The sequence below is a fragment of the Schistocerca gregaria genome, chromosome 9 (genome assembly GCF_023897955.1).
Source record: "Schistocerca gregaria isolate iqSchGreg1 chromosome 9, iqSchGreg1.2, whole genome shotgun sequence".
Classification (NCBI taxonomy): domain Eukaryota; kingdom Metazoa; phylum Arthropoda; class Insecta; order Orthoptera; family Acrididae; genus Schistocerca; species Schistocerca gregaria.
The window spans coordinates 122,202,007-122,216,241 of record NC_064928.1 but is presented as its reverse complement, the minus strand read 5'-3'; the positions used below and the strand labels follow the sequence as shown (position 1 = coordinate 122,216,241).

The following is a 14,235-nucleotide window of genomic DNA, read 5'->3' as shown; positions in this document are numbered from 1 at the left end:
TAATTTGTCGCCAGAGAATTCTTCCTCTACCGGTTTAAATACTCCTCATAGGAAAAAACGACATTAGGGGAAAATATTTGTTTTGATGTCCCCTACAACCTCCCAGAGTTTGTCGGTTTAAATATTTTTCACCTTGTAGATGAAATCTGCTAAAAAAAACCTGTTGCTTAGGACAGCAATCTTCAAACATTTTGGAAACAACAGATAGCACCAGACGCAATTTATGAAGCGCCGAAGGCGTGGCTTAAAGTAAAACAATCAATCATACGGGAAGACATAAAAAAACAATCCTAAAATTGATGAAATCGGTGACTCCAATGACGGGGAGCGCTGTTCATTAGCAACGTTAGCTGTTGTTCTGAAAAGTACTCCAGGGTGTGAAATTATTGCCAAAGAAAATATTTCCGAATGATTTGATATGGACCATACGCAGCCAGGTCATGAGATGTTGAGTGACAGTGCTATTATACATTGAATACAAGGGAAGTTCAAGGAGTTGAATGACAGTGACGAAGACGACAACATTCCTCTAACTCCAAAGCAGTTATCAGTCATGCATCAGCACTTCAGTGGGCCGACGAGTTACTGGACTACCTGGAACACCAAAAAGACGCTCGCCATTCTGACAGGTTGGTGTTGCGTAAAATTAGTAGTGCGACACGTAAAAGACAAGCTGCCTCACTGAGACAGAGATCAATTCAAGACTGTTTTATTTCAAAGTAATGTAGTGTAATGTGAAATTGGTTTCCACGCTATTCTTTGTAAGTACTGTATTGCACATAATACGCCGAATAAACAGAATTTATTACAAATATTAGTTCAGAAATTTTAATTATGATATTATAATTAATTTTTAACAAGTCTAATAGATTACCATATACTTTGATTGCGGGTTATTGGGGGAATTTAATTATACACAAGTTTCAAGTCCTCAACTGTTGCAGGTAATAATGAAATTAGAAGATGGGAGGGAAAGTCAACTACGTAATTAGCGTCCAACAGTGGCTAAAATACCACAATAGGTTTCTTAGATAAGCTGAGTCAGTTGTTGTCATTGGTGCAAAGTCTGTCCCAGTTGCATCCATATGTTTTCAGTGTTGTGTTGACACTGTAAAAAACATGCACGCTGGTCGATTTGGCTGCATTGTTTCACGCTACACTGTGTGTCTGTGTGTGTGCAGCGACCAGCAGGAGCTATGCAGCCGGCGCAGAGCCCAGTGTGGTGAGGTCTCCGTTCCCGGATGTGGAGGTGCCTGCCGTGCCAGTCTTCCAGTACATGTGGCAGAACCTGGACCGCTATCCTGACAGGGTCGCCACAGTAAGTCTCAACCGACTGCCTCTTAATATTATGCTCTTGGAAGCGTCCTCTCTAGAAGCTATCGTTGCTTGGTTGGTTGATTTGGGGATGGGGCCAACCAGTGAGATCATCAGTCCCATTGGATTGGGGAGGAATGGAAAAGAAAGTCGGTTGTGGCCAGAAGCTATGGTCTCACGTTCTACAGGGGTATAATTTTTACTACTGAGCATGGCTGCCCACTAAATTCATTTTCCTTTGTTGTTATTTCATTCCCCCATGCCTCAGGTAGTGAGGGGGCTGTAGGGAAGTCAGTGGTACAAATGACCCACTCTTTGGCCAGTGGAACTTAACGCTCCTTAGATGCTAAAACAAAAAACAAGGAGATACAAGCACTATGCATTTAAAATAATTTGAAAAGGTGGAATGAGTCAGAGAAATATAGGGTGGCGCGAAAGTCGCTGGACTCTACGTGCTGATTAAACAAAAGATTTTTTTATGTTCAAACTGTATTCTGTCATCATTAATACATCTTTGAGGTGTTTTTCTAACACTCTATGGTATAGTATGGTATCATTTTACAAATCGTGAAATGCATTGTGTATACAGTCTTTTGGTTCACCAATGGTCTGAGGGTTTTGAGAATAAACAGAGTGTGTGGCCACACTCCATGGACGTGATATCTGTCTTTCGACCAATCACTTTTCTTTGACAAGTTTCGTTTAAATAATCGCAGACGGCAGTGACATAATGTGGTGGAGCACCATCACGATGAAAGTAAATTTCTTGAAAGTTTTCAGCACACGTTACAAGTCCTGATACCACCTACTTCTAAAGCATATCCAAACAGTTATCTCTTGTCACTATCCCTTCAAAAAAATATGATCCAAGTACGCCAAATGATGATAATGCCCTCCAAAAACATACACTAGGTTGACTTAGTGTTTGTTCTAACAAAAGTACAGATATGTCTGTTAACTTGCCCGCTTGGATAAAAACGGGTCTCGTTAGATCACACAATTTTGTTGAATAGGTTAGGATCATGTTTTTGTTGGTCAAATATCAATTCACAAAACTGAAGACGTCCAACTGGATCATCTTTAAGCAACGCATGTCGTAAACGTGGAATGTAAACTTTAAACTTCTATTTGTGTGATATTCTTTGCACTGACCTTCATGATAAATCAAGCTCAGTTGCTAATCGTAAGGTTGATTTTCGTGGACTTTGAATCATAGCTAAACATATCTGCAGTTCATTTTCCTCGTTTGTGACTGTTGTTGGGCGGCCAGATCTTGATGCATCCATAACAAATCGATGTTCTTCAAATCTATCTCGTATGTCGCATACTGTTCATCTAGACGGTGGCTTTGATCTAAAGCGTCTTCCCCAATCATTAACAACTGCAACAGCATCAATTTTATAAAATGTTTTTAACGTGAAAACCCTGTATTATTTTGTTAACAGCGTGATAATTCGTGAAACTACAGCTGTAAACATGTCACGCATATCACGCTGTCAACAATTCAATAGTTCGATTATTGTGTTTGTTTTGTTTGTTGTTGCATTGCATACCATCTTGTAAAGGCGTAATTATCATCATTTGGTAATAACAAGCTAACTGGTTGAAACTTCCTTCTCCCTACGTCTTTCTGTTCCTTTTGTTTCTTTTAACCAACTGTCTGTACAAATAAAATAATGTGGTTTCATGAATCGTTTGAAAACAGTGGTAAAAATGTGGACAAACAGCACAGTTATAAAAACTTGATAAACACCTGAAGAACACTAAACACTTGTAAAACACTGAACACGACGGAAGATACGTTGACCGTTAACAACGGAGCACTGTGCACTTTCACTAAAACTGGAAAAGGACCTGCGCTGTGACGATGGATTGTAGATGGAAAGAAGAGAGGGGATAGAGACAGGGGAGTGGTCGTGATGAGGACAGAGGACTGGTAAGAGGTGGTGACAAGACAGGTGTGGCTGTGGGTGCAAGGAGAGAGGCTCAACTGATATTGGGAGCTATAGATCGGAAAAGGGATGGGGAACGATAGAGAGGGGGAGCTCTATGGGTGGTGGATAAGGTAGGGTGGATTCAGAGTTGGTAGGACAGGCATATGTCGGGGTGAAGTTCGTGGTCCAGGATAGACAGTTGATATTTCTTTGGGAGAGGACGTGAACGGTGTGCAAGTGAAGGGTCGGTGGGATGTGTAGGTGGAGGCCTGGCAGCACAATAGGATTGGAATGGAGAGTGGACACCATAGGATTGTCAGAGTAGATTTTACCTATGGTGTAGGTTATTCAGAGGTGTTCATTGAGAGTGAGGAGAGGTGGGAATTTGATGAGTTGGTAAAAGATCCTGTTGCGATAGGGTAAGCGGATGCAGAAAGCGAGGCGCAGAGCATGGCAAGGATCTGGAGAGACTTACAGAACTTAGGAGGGGTGGAGATTCATTCAACATTTGCATGGTAAAGGATGGGACAGATCAGGGATTCGTACACATGAAGGATAATGGAGGGGTGTAGTCCCCATGTTCGTTGGTTAGTAGTTTTAGTCTCGTGTGGGCTTGGATGGTTAGTAAATGAGGTATTCAGATTACTTGTTAGTCGAAAGTTAGTCCAAAGTTATTTTAGTGAGTTAGCTGTATAGGACGGTCATAAATGGTAGAAGTCGTGAAGATGAAAGATGCAGATGATGCGTCCTATAATGACTGCCTGTATGTTGGAAGGATTAATCTTAAGGAGCCTTTGGTTACACCAGCAGGTAAACACTGCCTGGATTTTGGAAGGATTAATCTTAAGGAGCCATTGGTTACACCAGGAGGTAAACACACTGAGGTGGGTTTGGAGGGATCGTTGGATTTCTGGAGCATGGGATAGAGAGCGAGGTAAGTGGTGTCATCAGCATATTGAAGGATGTGCATGGGAAGAGGTGGTTTGGGTATAGAAATTTATTCACGAAGGGGCGAAACCATAAAATTAGCATTCTTGATGCAACTTGTCCAGTGTGTTTTACATCACTTAATGCAGCGTATACAGAAATTTATTGTGTCTCAATGAATGTGTGTGACGGTCGTTTAATAAATAATGCAACACTTCCTTTCTCAACCGACTTCGGTAAAAAAAATTCCGGAATTTGTTATGGGACATCATGGAATAGTCCCGTATCAGCCCCTAAGTTCATGAAGTTCCGAAGGGTGGCGGCGCTATTCATAGCCTTCAAAATGGCACCCATAACAGACGTGTGTTCCAAGCCGAGAGCTTTCATTGAGTTTCTATAGGAGGAAAACTAAAACATCACAGATATTCACAGGCGATTGAAGAATGCCTATGGAGACCTGGCAGTGAACAAAACCACGGGGAGTAGTTGGGCGAGGCGTCTGTTATCATCGCAACAAGGTCGCGCAAACCTTCCCGATAACCCGTTTCCGGCTGGCCGCACACATCTGTGACTGCTGCATTGCGGGAACGTGCGGACACTCTCCTTCGAGGTGATCGACGAATCACAATCAAACACCTCTCTGATTATCTGGACGTCTATGTTGGAAGCGCTGCCACACTCGGTCACCATACGAGGTAGTCAAAAGCTTGTGCGCGCCGCACAGAAAACCATAGAGAGCAACGAAAGACCATATGTGCGGAAGTGGCTGCGCGTTATGACGTTATGAGGCTGATCATAACAATTTTTCGTCGAACAGGAGTCGAAACACGTGTTCACCACTCCGAACCGGAAACAAAATTGTAATCCACAGAGTGGTGCCACGTCACCTCTCCTTCAAAGAAAATGTTCAAAGCCGCATCCTCGCCGGTAACGTCATGGGATGGTCTTCTGGGACTGTGACGTCCTCCTTTACGATGCAACCATCAACTCTGAAGTGTGCTGTGCTACCCTCTGGAAATTGAAGAAGCAACTTCAGCGTATTCGTCTCCACAGAAATGCACGCGGACTTTTCCTTCTCCATGACAAGGCAAGGCCTCATACATGCCTAAGCACCTTAGAGGAGCTCACATAACTTCATCGGACTGCTCTTTGTCATCCACCCCACAGCCAGAATCCCACACCTTGCGACTTCCATCAGTGCGGCCCAATGAAGGATGTACTCTGTGGCAAGCAGTACACGGATGATGGGGAGGTTGTCAATGAAGCAAGGCAATGGCTCCCACATCGACCATTGGAGTAACATCATGCAGACGTAAGGGTCATCCCAGTAAGGTGGCGTAAGGCTGTCGCTTTGAACGAATATTGTGTTGAAACCCAGCTTTTTGTAGAAAAAAGAGTGGGGAATAATAAGGTGTATTGGAATCGAGATAAAAACAAATTTGCTTTCACAAAAAGAAAAAAAAGTGTTCCATTACTTATTGAAAGTACCTCGTACTTATCAATTGAATAGAGTTTCTGAAGAGTATACTATCTTGATAACTAGAGTTTCTGAAGAGTATACTATCTTGATAACTAGAGTTTCTGAAGAGTATACTATCTTGATAACTACAGGTTTCATTAGCATATACAAATTACATCTTATACCATTAATATAATTATGTAGTCCTAGATTACTTTTTTGCTTTAATGAACTGAACTGACATCTTGATATGACTACATCCAGGATATGCACTGAGCAGCGAAACAAAAAGAGAAAATATTCACTAAAGATACTTTTATTCATATACCAATAACGTTGGTTTCACAATCAACTTCAAAAATCTCCAAGAGAAAAAAAATCAGAGAGACAGAAAAATTCTGATGGATGTCAACAAAAACAATAACAAAAATGCCATAGATGAGAACTCCTGGAAATGGAAAATATTGTAAGATGGCAAGAACTATGCCCCTTACATGAAGTCATTAAAGATCACCTAACTCACGTTGAGCGAACAGTAGGGCTGAACATAAATGACTGACAAGGCACAATGCATCTTGTAGAGGGTATAGTATGAACGTATTGGAATAATTAATGTCGGGTGATGATTTTAAAGTAATTCGCACGACATGAACACTTTGTGGAAATGCGTCGATTTACTGGAGGCTAGTTTACCCCAGGGAAGTACTCAGAATTGACCGTGGCCGCTGGGGGATCGGCTAAGGGAAGTGGCAATAGGCAGCTTAGGGCGGCTCAAGCTCTGAGTAACACGGCATGGCCTCCATCCACCTTAAGATGAGTGACAGTGAGTGGGTGGTTGACCCCAACTCGATGCTGCTGTACTGGGAAACAGAAGGAGAACTTGTAAGCCTGTTGTTAAATGTCCGTCGTCCCATTTTCTGTAAAACATGCAAGAAAGCCTAGCAAAGCTAAGATGGGGCGGTCAACAGAGGTCAAAATATGCGTGTTTGTGACTATAGCAACATCACGCTCAATTCACGGTCCACAGTGTCTGAAGCAAATCAGGGGAAGAGCGACAGAATGAAATCCTTTGATGGAAACGTACGACCAAGGAATTTGAAGTACTCTCCTGGGAGTCAGAGTTCCGGAAAACTTGGTGTTTGTGCAGACGCTAACCTTGATGTGTGGCCTGGGAGGAGCTATATAGCAGAAGTTGAGAGGAAGGGAAATTTTGTGGGAATTTGTTCACTTCCCAGAGCAGGCATTGATCAGTGCTGGAAGCGACGCATAATTAACGCGACTTGCACTGCAATTGGAGTGAGAGATTTTGCTGGAGGGGAAACCGAGGAGAAGAACAGACCGTGAGAAGTCCCCATAGAGGTCTTCCATTCCCAGCTTCCCTAGAGTGCGGACGTGGCGTTCTTTGCTCAGCTTGCCTGAGAAAGAGTGAGTATCTCTGTAGTTTAGGACTTAGAAAATGGAATGATTGAGCTTGGAGATAGGAAGTTTTGGTTCAGCTATGTACTGAGCAAGATAGCTAGAAGTGAATAGGCGAGTGCAGCCTTGCAGCTCCATGAGGTCAGTCGACGTCTGCACAACAACACCGCTCTGCCACGCTAAATTTGGTGATATTGCGCCCGCTCCAGCCACTGTTTAATTTGCTGGATCATGTCGGTAAAGTTTCCATGAAGGTTTCATGGGCTGTGTATTGTAGAAATCTTCTCGCAATTCGCATTATGCCTGGGTCAGTCGATAAGAATTACTTTTGATTTATCACGCTTTATTCCATGCAAACGCAACTGATGACCACTGCCTTTAGGAGAGCCATGTAATGTGATGATTGAAAGTCGGGAGTTACAAGAAATTTGTGGCAATCGACTGCATCTGTTTTCAATCAAGTACTTGAAATCCCAAGTCACTTTCTTAATTAATTTTATGTTCAACATTTGCATCTGGTGTTCAATAGCTGAATATAACATCAATGTGCACCCCTTTTTAATTAAAAGGGATCAATTCTGAACCAATTAATGTCAACACTGCCACTGCAGTTCAATCATGAGTCACAGGGCGTTATTACTTTCTTTGCGTTATCCGATATTGTGACAGTTTTGCACTCTCTATTGATCTGTTAGTCAATTACCTGGGGTGAAAACACACCAAAACCAGATAAGTGGGGTGTTTCAATATACTTTTAAAAACGTTAATCAGGATTTGGTACCATCTATGACATTACTTGCTTACAAAACCTCGTTACTGATCATGTTAATGGATTTACTGCATTATTTGTATACAATGTATTCCCTAATATTGACTGGCATAATTAATGTTAAACAAAATGTTTTTCGAACACTACTTTTGTGGTTTGTTGCGGTAGGGGTACACAATGTCCAGCATTCGAACCACCTCAGTCTCGAAGTAACCGGCAGATGCGACGGTAACAGCCTACACTGAACGAAGATGGTATCCGTCTCCCCAGTGTGACTGTTAGTGTCCACCCATGACGACAGGACCGCAGAAATCGTAACTCTACGCGTGCATGTTGTGTTGTGTTCCATCCCATAAAGTGAAGAGTTTGAGAATGCTTAAATTCATGTAGAGAACGTCGTTTCGTATCAGAAATTCGAATTTTGCTCCCTCTCTCCCAAAGAAATGGTGAAATATTACCGTGCTTAAGCTGTGCAGGGATTTAGGGTTGCCATTTTCATGCAGGGAATTGGCACTAGAATGCGATGGACTGAGGACTGGAAAAGCCTCTTTCTAAAGGTCATCAATCACTACACGAGGAAGCGCTGGAGGAGAGCTTGTAGACTCTACTTAAACAAAATTATGGAAAGAGTTGCATCCACTTTGACCGCAGGGCTGAGCCAAAACCAAACTCGTGCCAAGGAAACGGTATAATTTCTCACGAGAATCCAGACTATCAAGCAAACCAGTGTTATATACTTATTGTTAAAGCCACAATCCGCGCGTCGCTCAGCAGTGCTAGGTCTGCAGTTTACTAGACTCACAAAGATCTCTAGAAGTAAGACATAACGGAATTACAGACATGAGCTCCAAGCGGGCATTGACTTAAGTCAAAGGGAAATTTTGTGCCAGGCAGTGATTGGAACTCTAGCATGCTGCTTGCTAGCCAGATGCTCAGACCTCTGAGCCACCCAGATAAAGTGGCCATTGCAGCTGATTCGACTGCCCTACACCTACATCTACATCCATACTCCGCAAGCCACCCAACGGTGTGTGGCGGAGGGCACTTCACTTGCCACTGTCATCTGTCATTACCTCCCTTTTCTGTTTCAGTCGCGTATGGCTCGAGGGAAGAACGACTGTCTGAAAGCCTCATGCGCGTTAGAATCTCTCTAATTTTACATTCGTGATCTCCTCGGGAGGTATAAGTAGGGGGAAGCAATATATTCGATACCTCATCCAGAAATGCACCCTCTCGAAACCTGGCGAGCAAGCTACATCGCGATGCAGAGCGCCTCTCTTGCAGAGTCTGCCACTTGAGTTTGTTAAACATCTCCGTAACGCTATCACGCTTACCAAATAACCCTGTGACGAAAGGCGCCGCTATTCTTTGGATCTTCTCTATCTCCTCCGTCAACCCGATCTGGTACGGATCCCACACTGATAAGCAATATTCAAGTACAGGTCGAACGAGTGTTTTGTAAGCCACCTCCTTTGTTGATGGACTACATTTTCTAAGGACTCTCTCAATGAATCTCAACCTGGTACCCGTCTTACCAACAATTAATTTTATATCATCATTACACTTCAAATCGTTCCGCACGCATACTCCCATATATTTTACGGATGTAACCGCTACCAGCGTTTGTTCGGCTATCATAGAGTCATACAATAAAGGATCCTTCTTTCTATGTATTCGCAATACATTACATTTGTATATGTTAAGGGTCAGTTGCCACTCCCTGCACCAAGTGCCTATCCGCTGCACATCTACCTGCATTTCGCTACAATTTTCTAATGGTGCAACTTCTCTGTATACTACAGCATCATCCGCGAAAAGCCGCATGGAACTTCCGACACTACCTAATAGGTCATTTATATATATTGTGAAAAGCAATGGTCCCATAACACTCCCCTGTGGCACGCCAGAGGTTACTTTAACGTCTGTAGACGTCTCTCCATTGAGAACCACATGCTGTGTTCTGTTTGCTAAAAACTCTTCAACCCAGCCACACAGCTGATCTGATATTCCGTAGGCTCTTACTTTGTTTATCAGGCGACACTGCGGAACTGTATCGAACGCCTTCCGGAAGTCAATGAAAATAGCATCTACCTGGGAGCCTGTATCTAATATTTTCTGGTTCTCATGAACAAATAAAGCGAGTTGGGTCTCACACGATCGCTGTTTCCGGAATCCATGTTGATTCCTACAGAGTAGATTCTGGGTTTCCAGAAACGACATGATACGCGAGCAAAAAACATGTTCTAAAATTCTACAACAGATCTACGTCAGAGATAGAGGTCTATAGTTTTGCGCATCTGCTCGACGACCCTTCTTGAAGACTGGGACTACCTGTGCTCTTTTCCAATCATTTGGAACCTTCCGTTCCTCTAGAGACTTGCGGTACACGGCTGTTAGCCTCACGTCAGACCCAAACTCTCAACTTATCGACACACTACTGATGTACTGTTCGCTACTCGCAGCACTTCGCCGATTCGCATAAGAGTTCGTACTAAGCCATCCTGGGCTCACATTTCAGCAAGATAATGTCCGTCCGCAGACGGTGAGACTTTCTTCTGCTTGTCTGCATGCTTCCCAACAAATCCTTCCGTGGCAGGCATGGCCGCCGGATCTCTCCCCAGTTGAAAACGTTTAGAGCCGTGTGAGCACGGCCCTTCATTCAGCTCCGGATTTTGCGCTTTACCGCGCCAATTGGACAGAATTTGGTACGATCTCCCTCAAGAGGACGTCCAGCAACTCTGTCAAAAAATGGCAAGCCGAGTAACTGCTTGCATAAGGGCCAGATGTGAACCAGTGTGTTACTGACATGCTCACTTTGTGAAGCTCTTTCTCTTGGATAAGAGATCGAATTTTTTTGAAATCTAAACAATTTGTTTGCTGTACATTTACTTCGTATCTACCGATTTCCATTAAATTCGGATAATTCCACCATGGTGCGAATGCTGCGATTCCTTTTTTTTTTTGTCTCCCTTAGAGTGTACATCGCTTTCCGATTCCAAAAGTAGGCAATGCCCCCTCGTGGCGCACTTATGGACGCCCAAGCCGCTGGTTAACGAACAAAGAGGAAGACAAAACTGGCTTTTAAGTCCCTCGATGATGACATGTTCAGCGACAGAGCACAAGCTAATAACCATAAGACTTTGCGACACGTCATTGTTCTACTGGGTGACCAAAAGTCAGTATAAATTTGAAAACTGAATAAACCACGGAATAATGTAGATAGAGAGGTAAAAATTGGCGCACATGCTTGGAATGACAAGGGGTTTTATTAGAACCAAAAAATAGATAAGTTCAAAAAATGTTCGACAGATGGCGCTTCACCTCTTCAGAATAGCAATAATTAGCATAACAAAGTAAGACAAAGCAAAGATGACGTTGTTTACAGTAAATTCTCAATACGTCCACCATCATTCCTCAACAATAGCTGTAGTCGAGAAATAATGTTGTGAACAGAACTGTAAAGCATGTCCGGAGTTATGGTGAGACATTGGCGTCGGATGCTGTCTTTCAGCATCCCTAGAGATGTCGGTCGATCACGCTACACTTGCGACTTCAGATAACCCCAAAGCCAACAATCGCACGGACTGAGGTCTGGGGACCTGGGAGGCCAAGCATGACGAAAGTGGCGGCTGAGTACACAATCATCACCAAACGACGCGCGCAAGAGATCTTTCACTAGTCTAGCAATACTTGTTTTGGTTCTAATAAAACCGCATGTCATTCGAAGCATGTGTGTCAAATTTTACCTCTCTATCTACATTCTTCCGTGGTTTATTAAGTTTTCAAATTTATACTGACTTTTTGATCACCTAGTACATCTGCATCATACTCTAGAAACGGCGAAGGAAACTTGTGACAGCTGTAACTGACCCCCTTTTCTGTTCCAATCGCGGGTGGCACGTGGGAAGAATAATTGTCGGGAGCCCTCTGTATGATCTCGGATTTTTCAAATTTTCTGGTCGCGGTTGTTTCTCGAAATGTATATGTGAGAGGAAGTAATATGTTTGTTATCTGACTCTTCTTGGAAATTGCTCTCTCGAAATTTCAATTCTGCCACTAGATTCTGTCGAGCATCTCTCATCGCGCTCGCGACAACTAAGCGATCCAGTGACGAAAAAAAGTGTATAAATGTGGACGTGAAGTATTCCTCTCTGACGTCATGTCCACAGTGGCAGGAACGCGTTTGCTTCTGCGAAGTGTTTACTGCGCCCCGTGGTATTTTAGTCACTAAACGGCGTCGATATGTGAACCATGCTTTCCGGAAGGCAAGGAACACGGCATCAACGTATTACTAAAATGTTTGCCCACCCGGCTAGCCGCGCGGTCTAACCCGCTGCTTCCGTGACGAGAAGGCGTGGCAGTCCCCAGCACGAATCAGCCCAGTGGATTAGTGTCGAGGTCTGGTGTGCAGCCCAGCCTGTGGACGGTTTTTAGGCGGTTTTCCATATGCTTCGGCGAATGCGAGCTGGTTCCCCTTATTCTGCCTCAGTTAACACCATGTCGGCGATAGCAGCGCAAACACTGTCTCCATATAAGCGTACACCATAGTTACTCTATCACACTGTGGTGTGTGTACTGTAAGACCTTCGGTACACACACCACCAGATTATTTGACTTGTCGCTCTAGTGAAGTAGGCTAGTGTCAGCAATATGTCTCGTGGTCTTATCGTGGTGTGTTTATCTTCTGCCGTTAGGTCAGATGATAGAAAATGCCACTTGCACGCTTAGAATCGCAGATTGACAGTGACCAACTTTAAACAGAACTTGATTAATTTTCACACACATTTATTAAAATAATAAAAAGCATAAGCCTTACATAACTTGATTCTGGATACTATTTACAATTGACAATCTGAAGTTCCTTTGGTCTTGGTACGTTAATCTTATTCTCACATATCTCTGATACTTGACAAAGTGTCTAAACATTTATCTTCATGGCTATGTGCAGCAATATGGTAATCTTATTAGGCGCAGACTGAAACTTGACTATACACTTGTACAGACAAATGCAGAATAATGCAGACTGATGCAGACTAACTAATGGGAGGTCTGTACACTCGTTATAATACCTCGCGCGTTCAGGTATCACTGCATGAGTGTGACCCGCAAGGAGAAAAGCTTCTACATTAGCAGCAATCTCATTGGCTGCGTTACATGTTAATACGCGGATTGGCGGAGCAGAATTTGGTCCGTCTCTAAGGCATCGCCATCTCGTAGAGCGGAGATGGACGAGTGCTGCGCCTGCGCTGTTGTGCTCTGCGGGGCGCCCTCTATTGGGAAAGTTGTGTATCCGCTGACTACGCGGAACTATCTACACAACACACACTAACATTTGGGGTTACACTCGTCTGGTACGAGATGTTCCCAGGGGGGATGGGCGTGGGCGAAGGGTCCACTGGGGGCCGAACCGCGCAATAACCCTGGGTTCGGTGTGGGGCGGCAGTGGGACGAGTGCACTGCTGTGGCCTGTTGTGAGGTCGTGAACCACTGAGGACTACGGTGGGATGAAACCTCCCGTTGTTTCTAGGTCCCCAGTTCAGTACACAATTCACGCACTAGAATGATCCGTAAAGACCGAGCTTTTGACCTTCATGATTTAAGATCAACCTGCCACCTCGTAGTCCCGTCGCTGTGCAGGAGTGCGGGCTGACGGGTCGCTGCTACACGTACGCGGAGGCGCGCGCCGCGGCCAGGAACTTCGCCGGCGCGCTGGTAGGGGCAGGGCTGGGCCCCGGACACGTGCTCTCCGTCTTCCTGCCCAACTGCCCGGAGTTCCCCATCGTCGTCCTCGGCGCCAACGAGGCGGGCGTCGTCGTCACCACCACCAACCCCAAGTATACTGCCGGTACGTACCCAAGCTGCGCAACTGCGCCCTGTCACCACTGCTAATTTAAGCGTTTGCCACCACCACTGTCAAATACACTCCTGGAAATGGAAAAAAGAACGCACTGACACCGGTGTGTCAGACCCACCATACTTGCTCCGGACACTGCGAGAGGGCTGTACAAGCAATGATCACACGCACGGCACAGCGGACACACCAGGAACCGCGGTGTTGGCCGTCGAATGGCGCTAGCTGCGCAGCATTTGTGCACCGCCGCCGTCAGTGTCGGCCAGTTTGCCGTGGCATAAGGAGCTCCATCGCAGTCTTTAACACTGGTAGCATGCCGTGACAGCGTGGACGTGAACCGTATGTGCAGTTGACGGACTTTGAGTGAGGGCGTATAGTGGGCATGCGGGAGGCCGGGTGGACGTACCGCCGAATTGCTCAACACGTGGGGCGTGAGGTCTCCACAGTACATCGATGTTGTCGCCAGTGGTCGGCGGAAGGTGCACGTGGCCGTCGACCTGGGATCGGACCGCAGGGACGCACGGATGCACGCCAAGACTGTAGGATCCTACGCAGTGCCGTAGGG

The 14,235-nt window shown here is 44.7% G+C and overlaps 1 protein-coding gene across 6 annotated transcripts in view; it reads left to right on the top strand.

The window, feature by feature from the left end:
- Window positions 1-14,235, top strand: part of LOC126291873 (uncharacterized) — a 234,174-nt gene that overhangs the window by 127,429 nt on the left and 92,510 nt on the right. For all 6 annotated transcript variants that reach the window (XM_049985594.1, XM_049985596.1, XM_049985593.1 and 3 more), the window contains exons 3-4: window positions 1,182-1,318; window positions 13,457-13,664. In XM_049985594.1, the coding sequence (XP_049841551.1) occupies window positions 1,182-1,318; window positions 13,457-13,664 (345 nt within the window). The remainder of the gene's footprint in view (window positions 1-1,181; window positions 1,319-13,456; window positions 13,665-14,235) is intronic.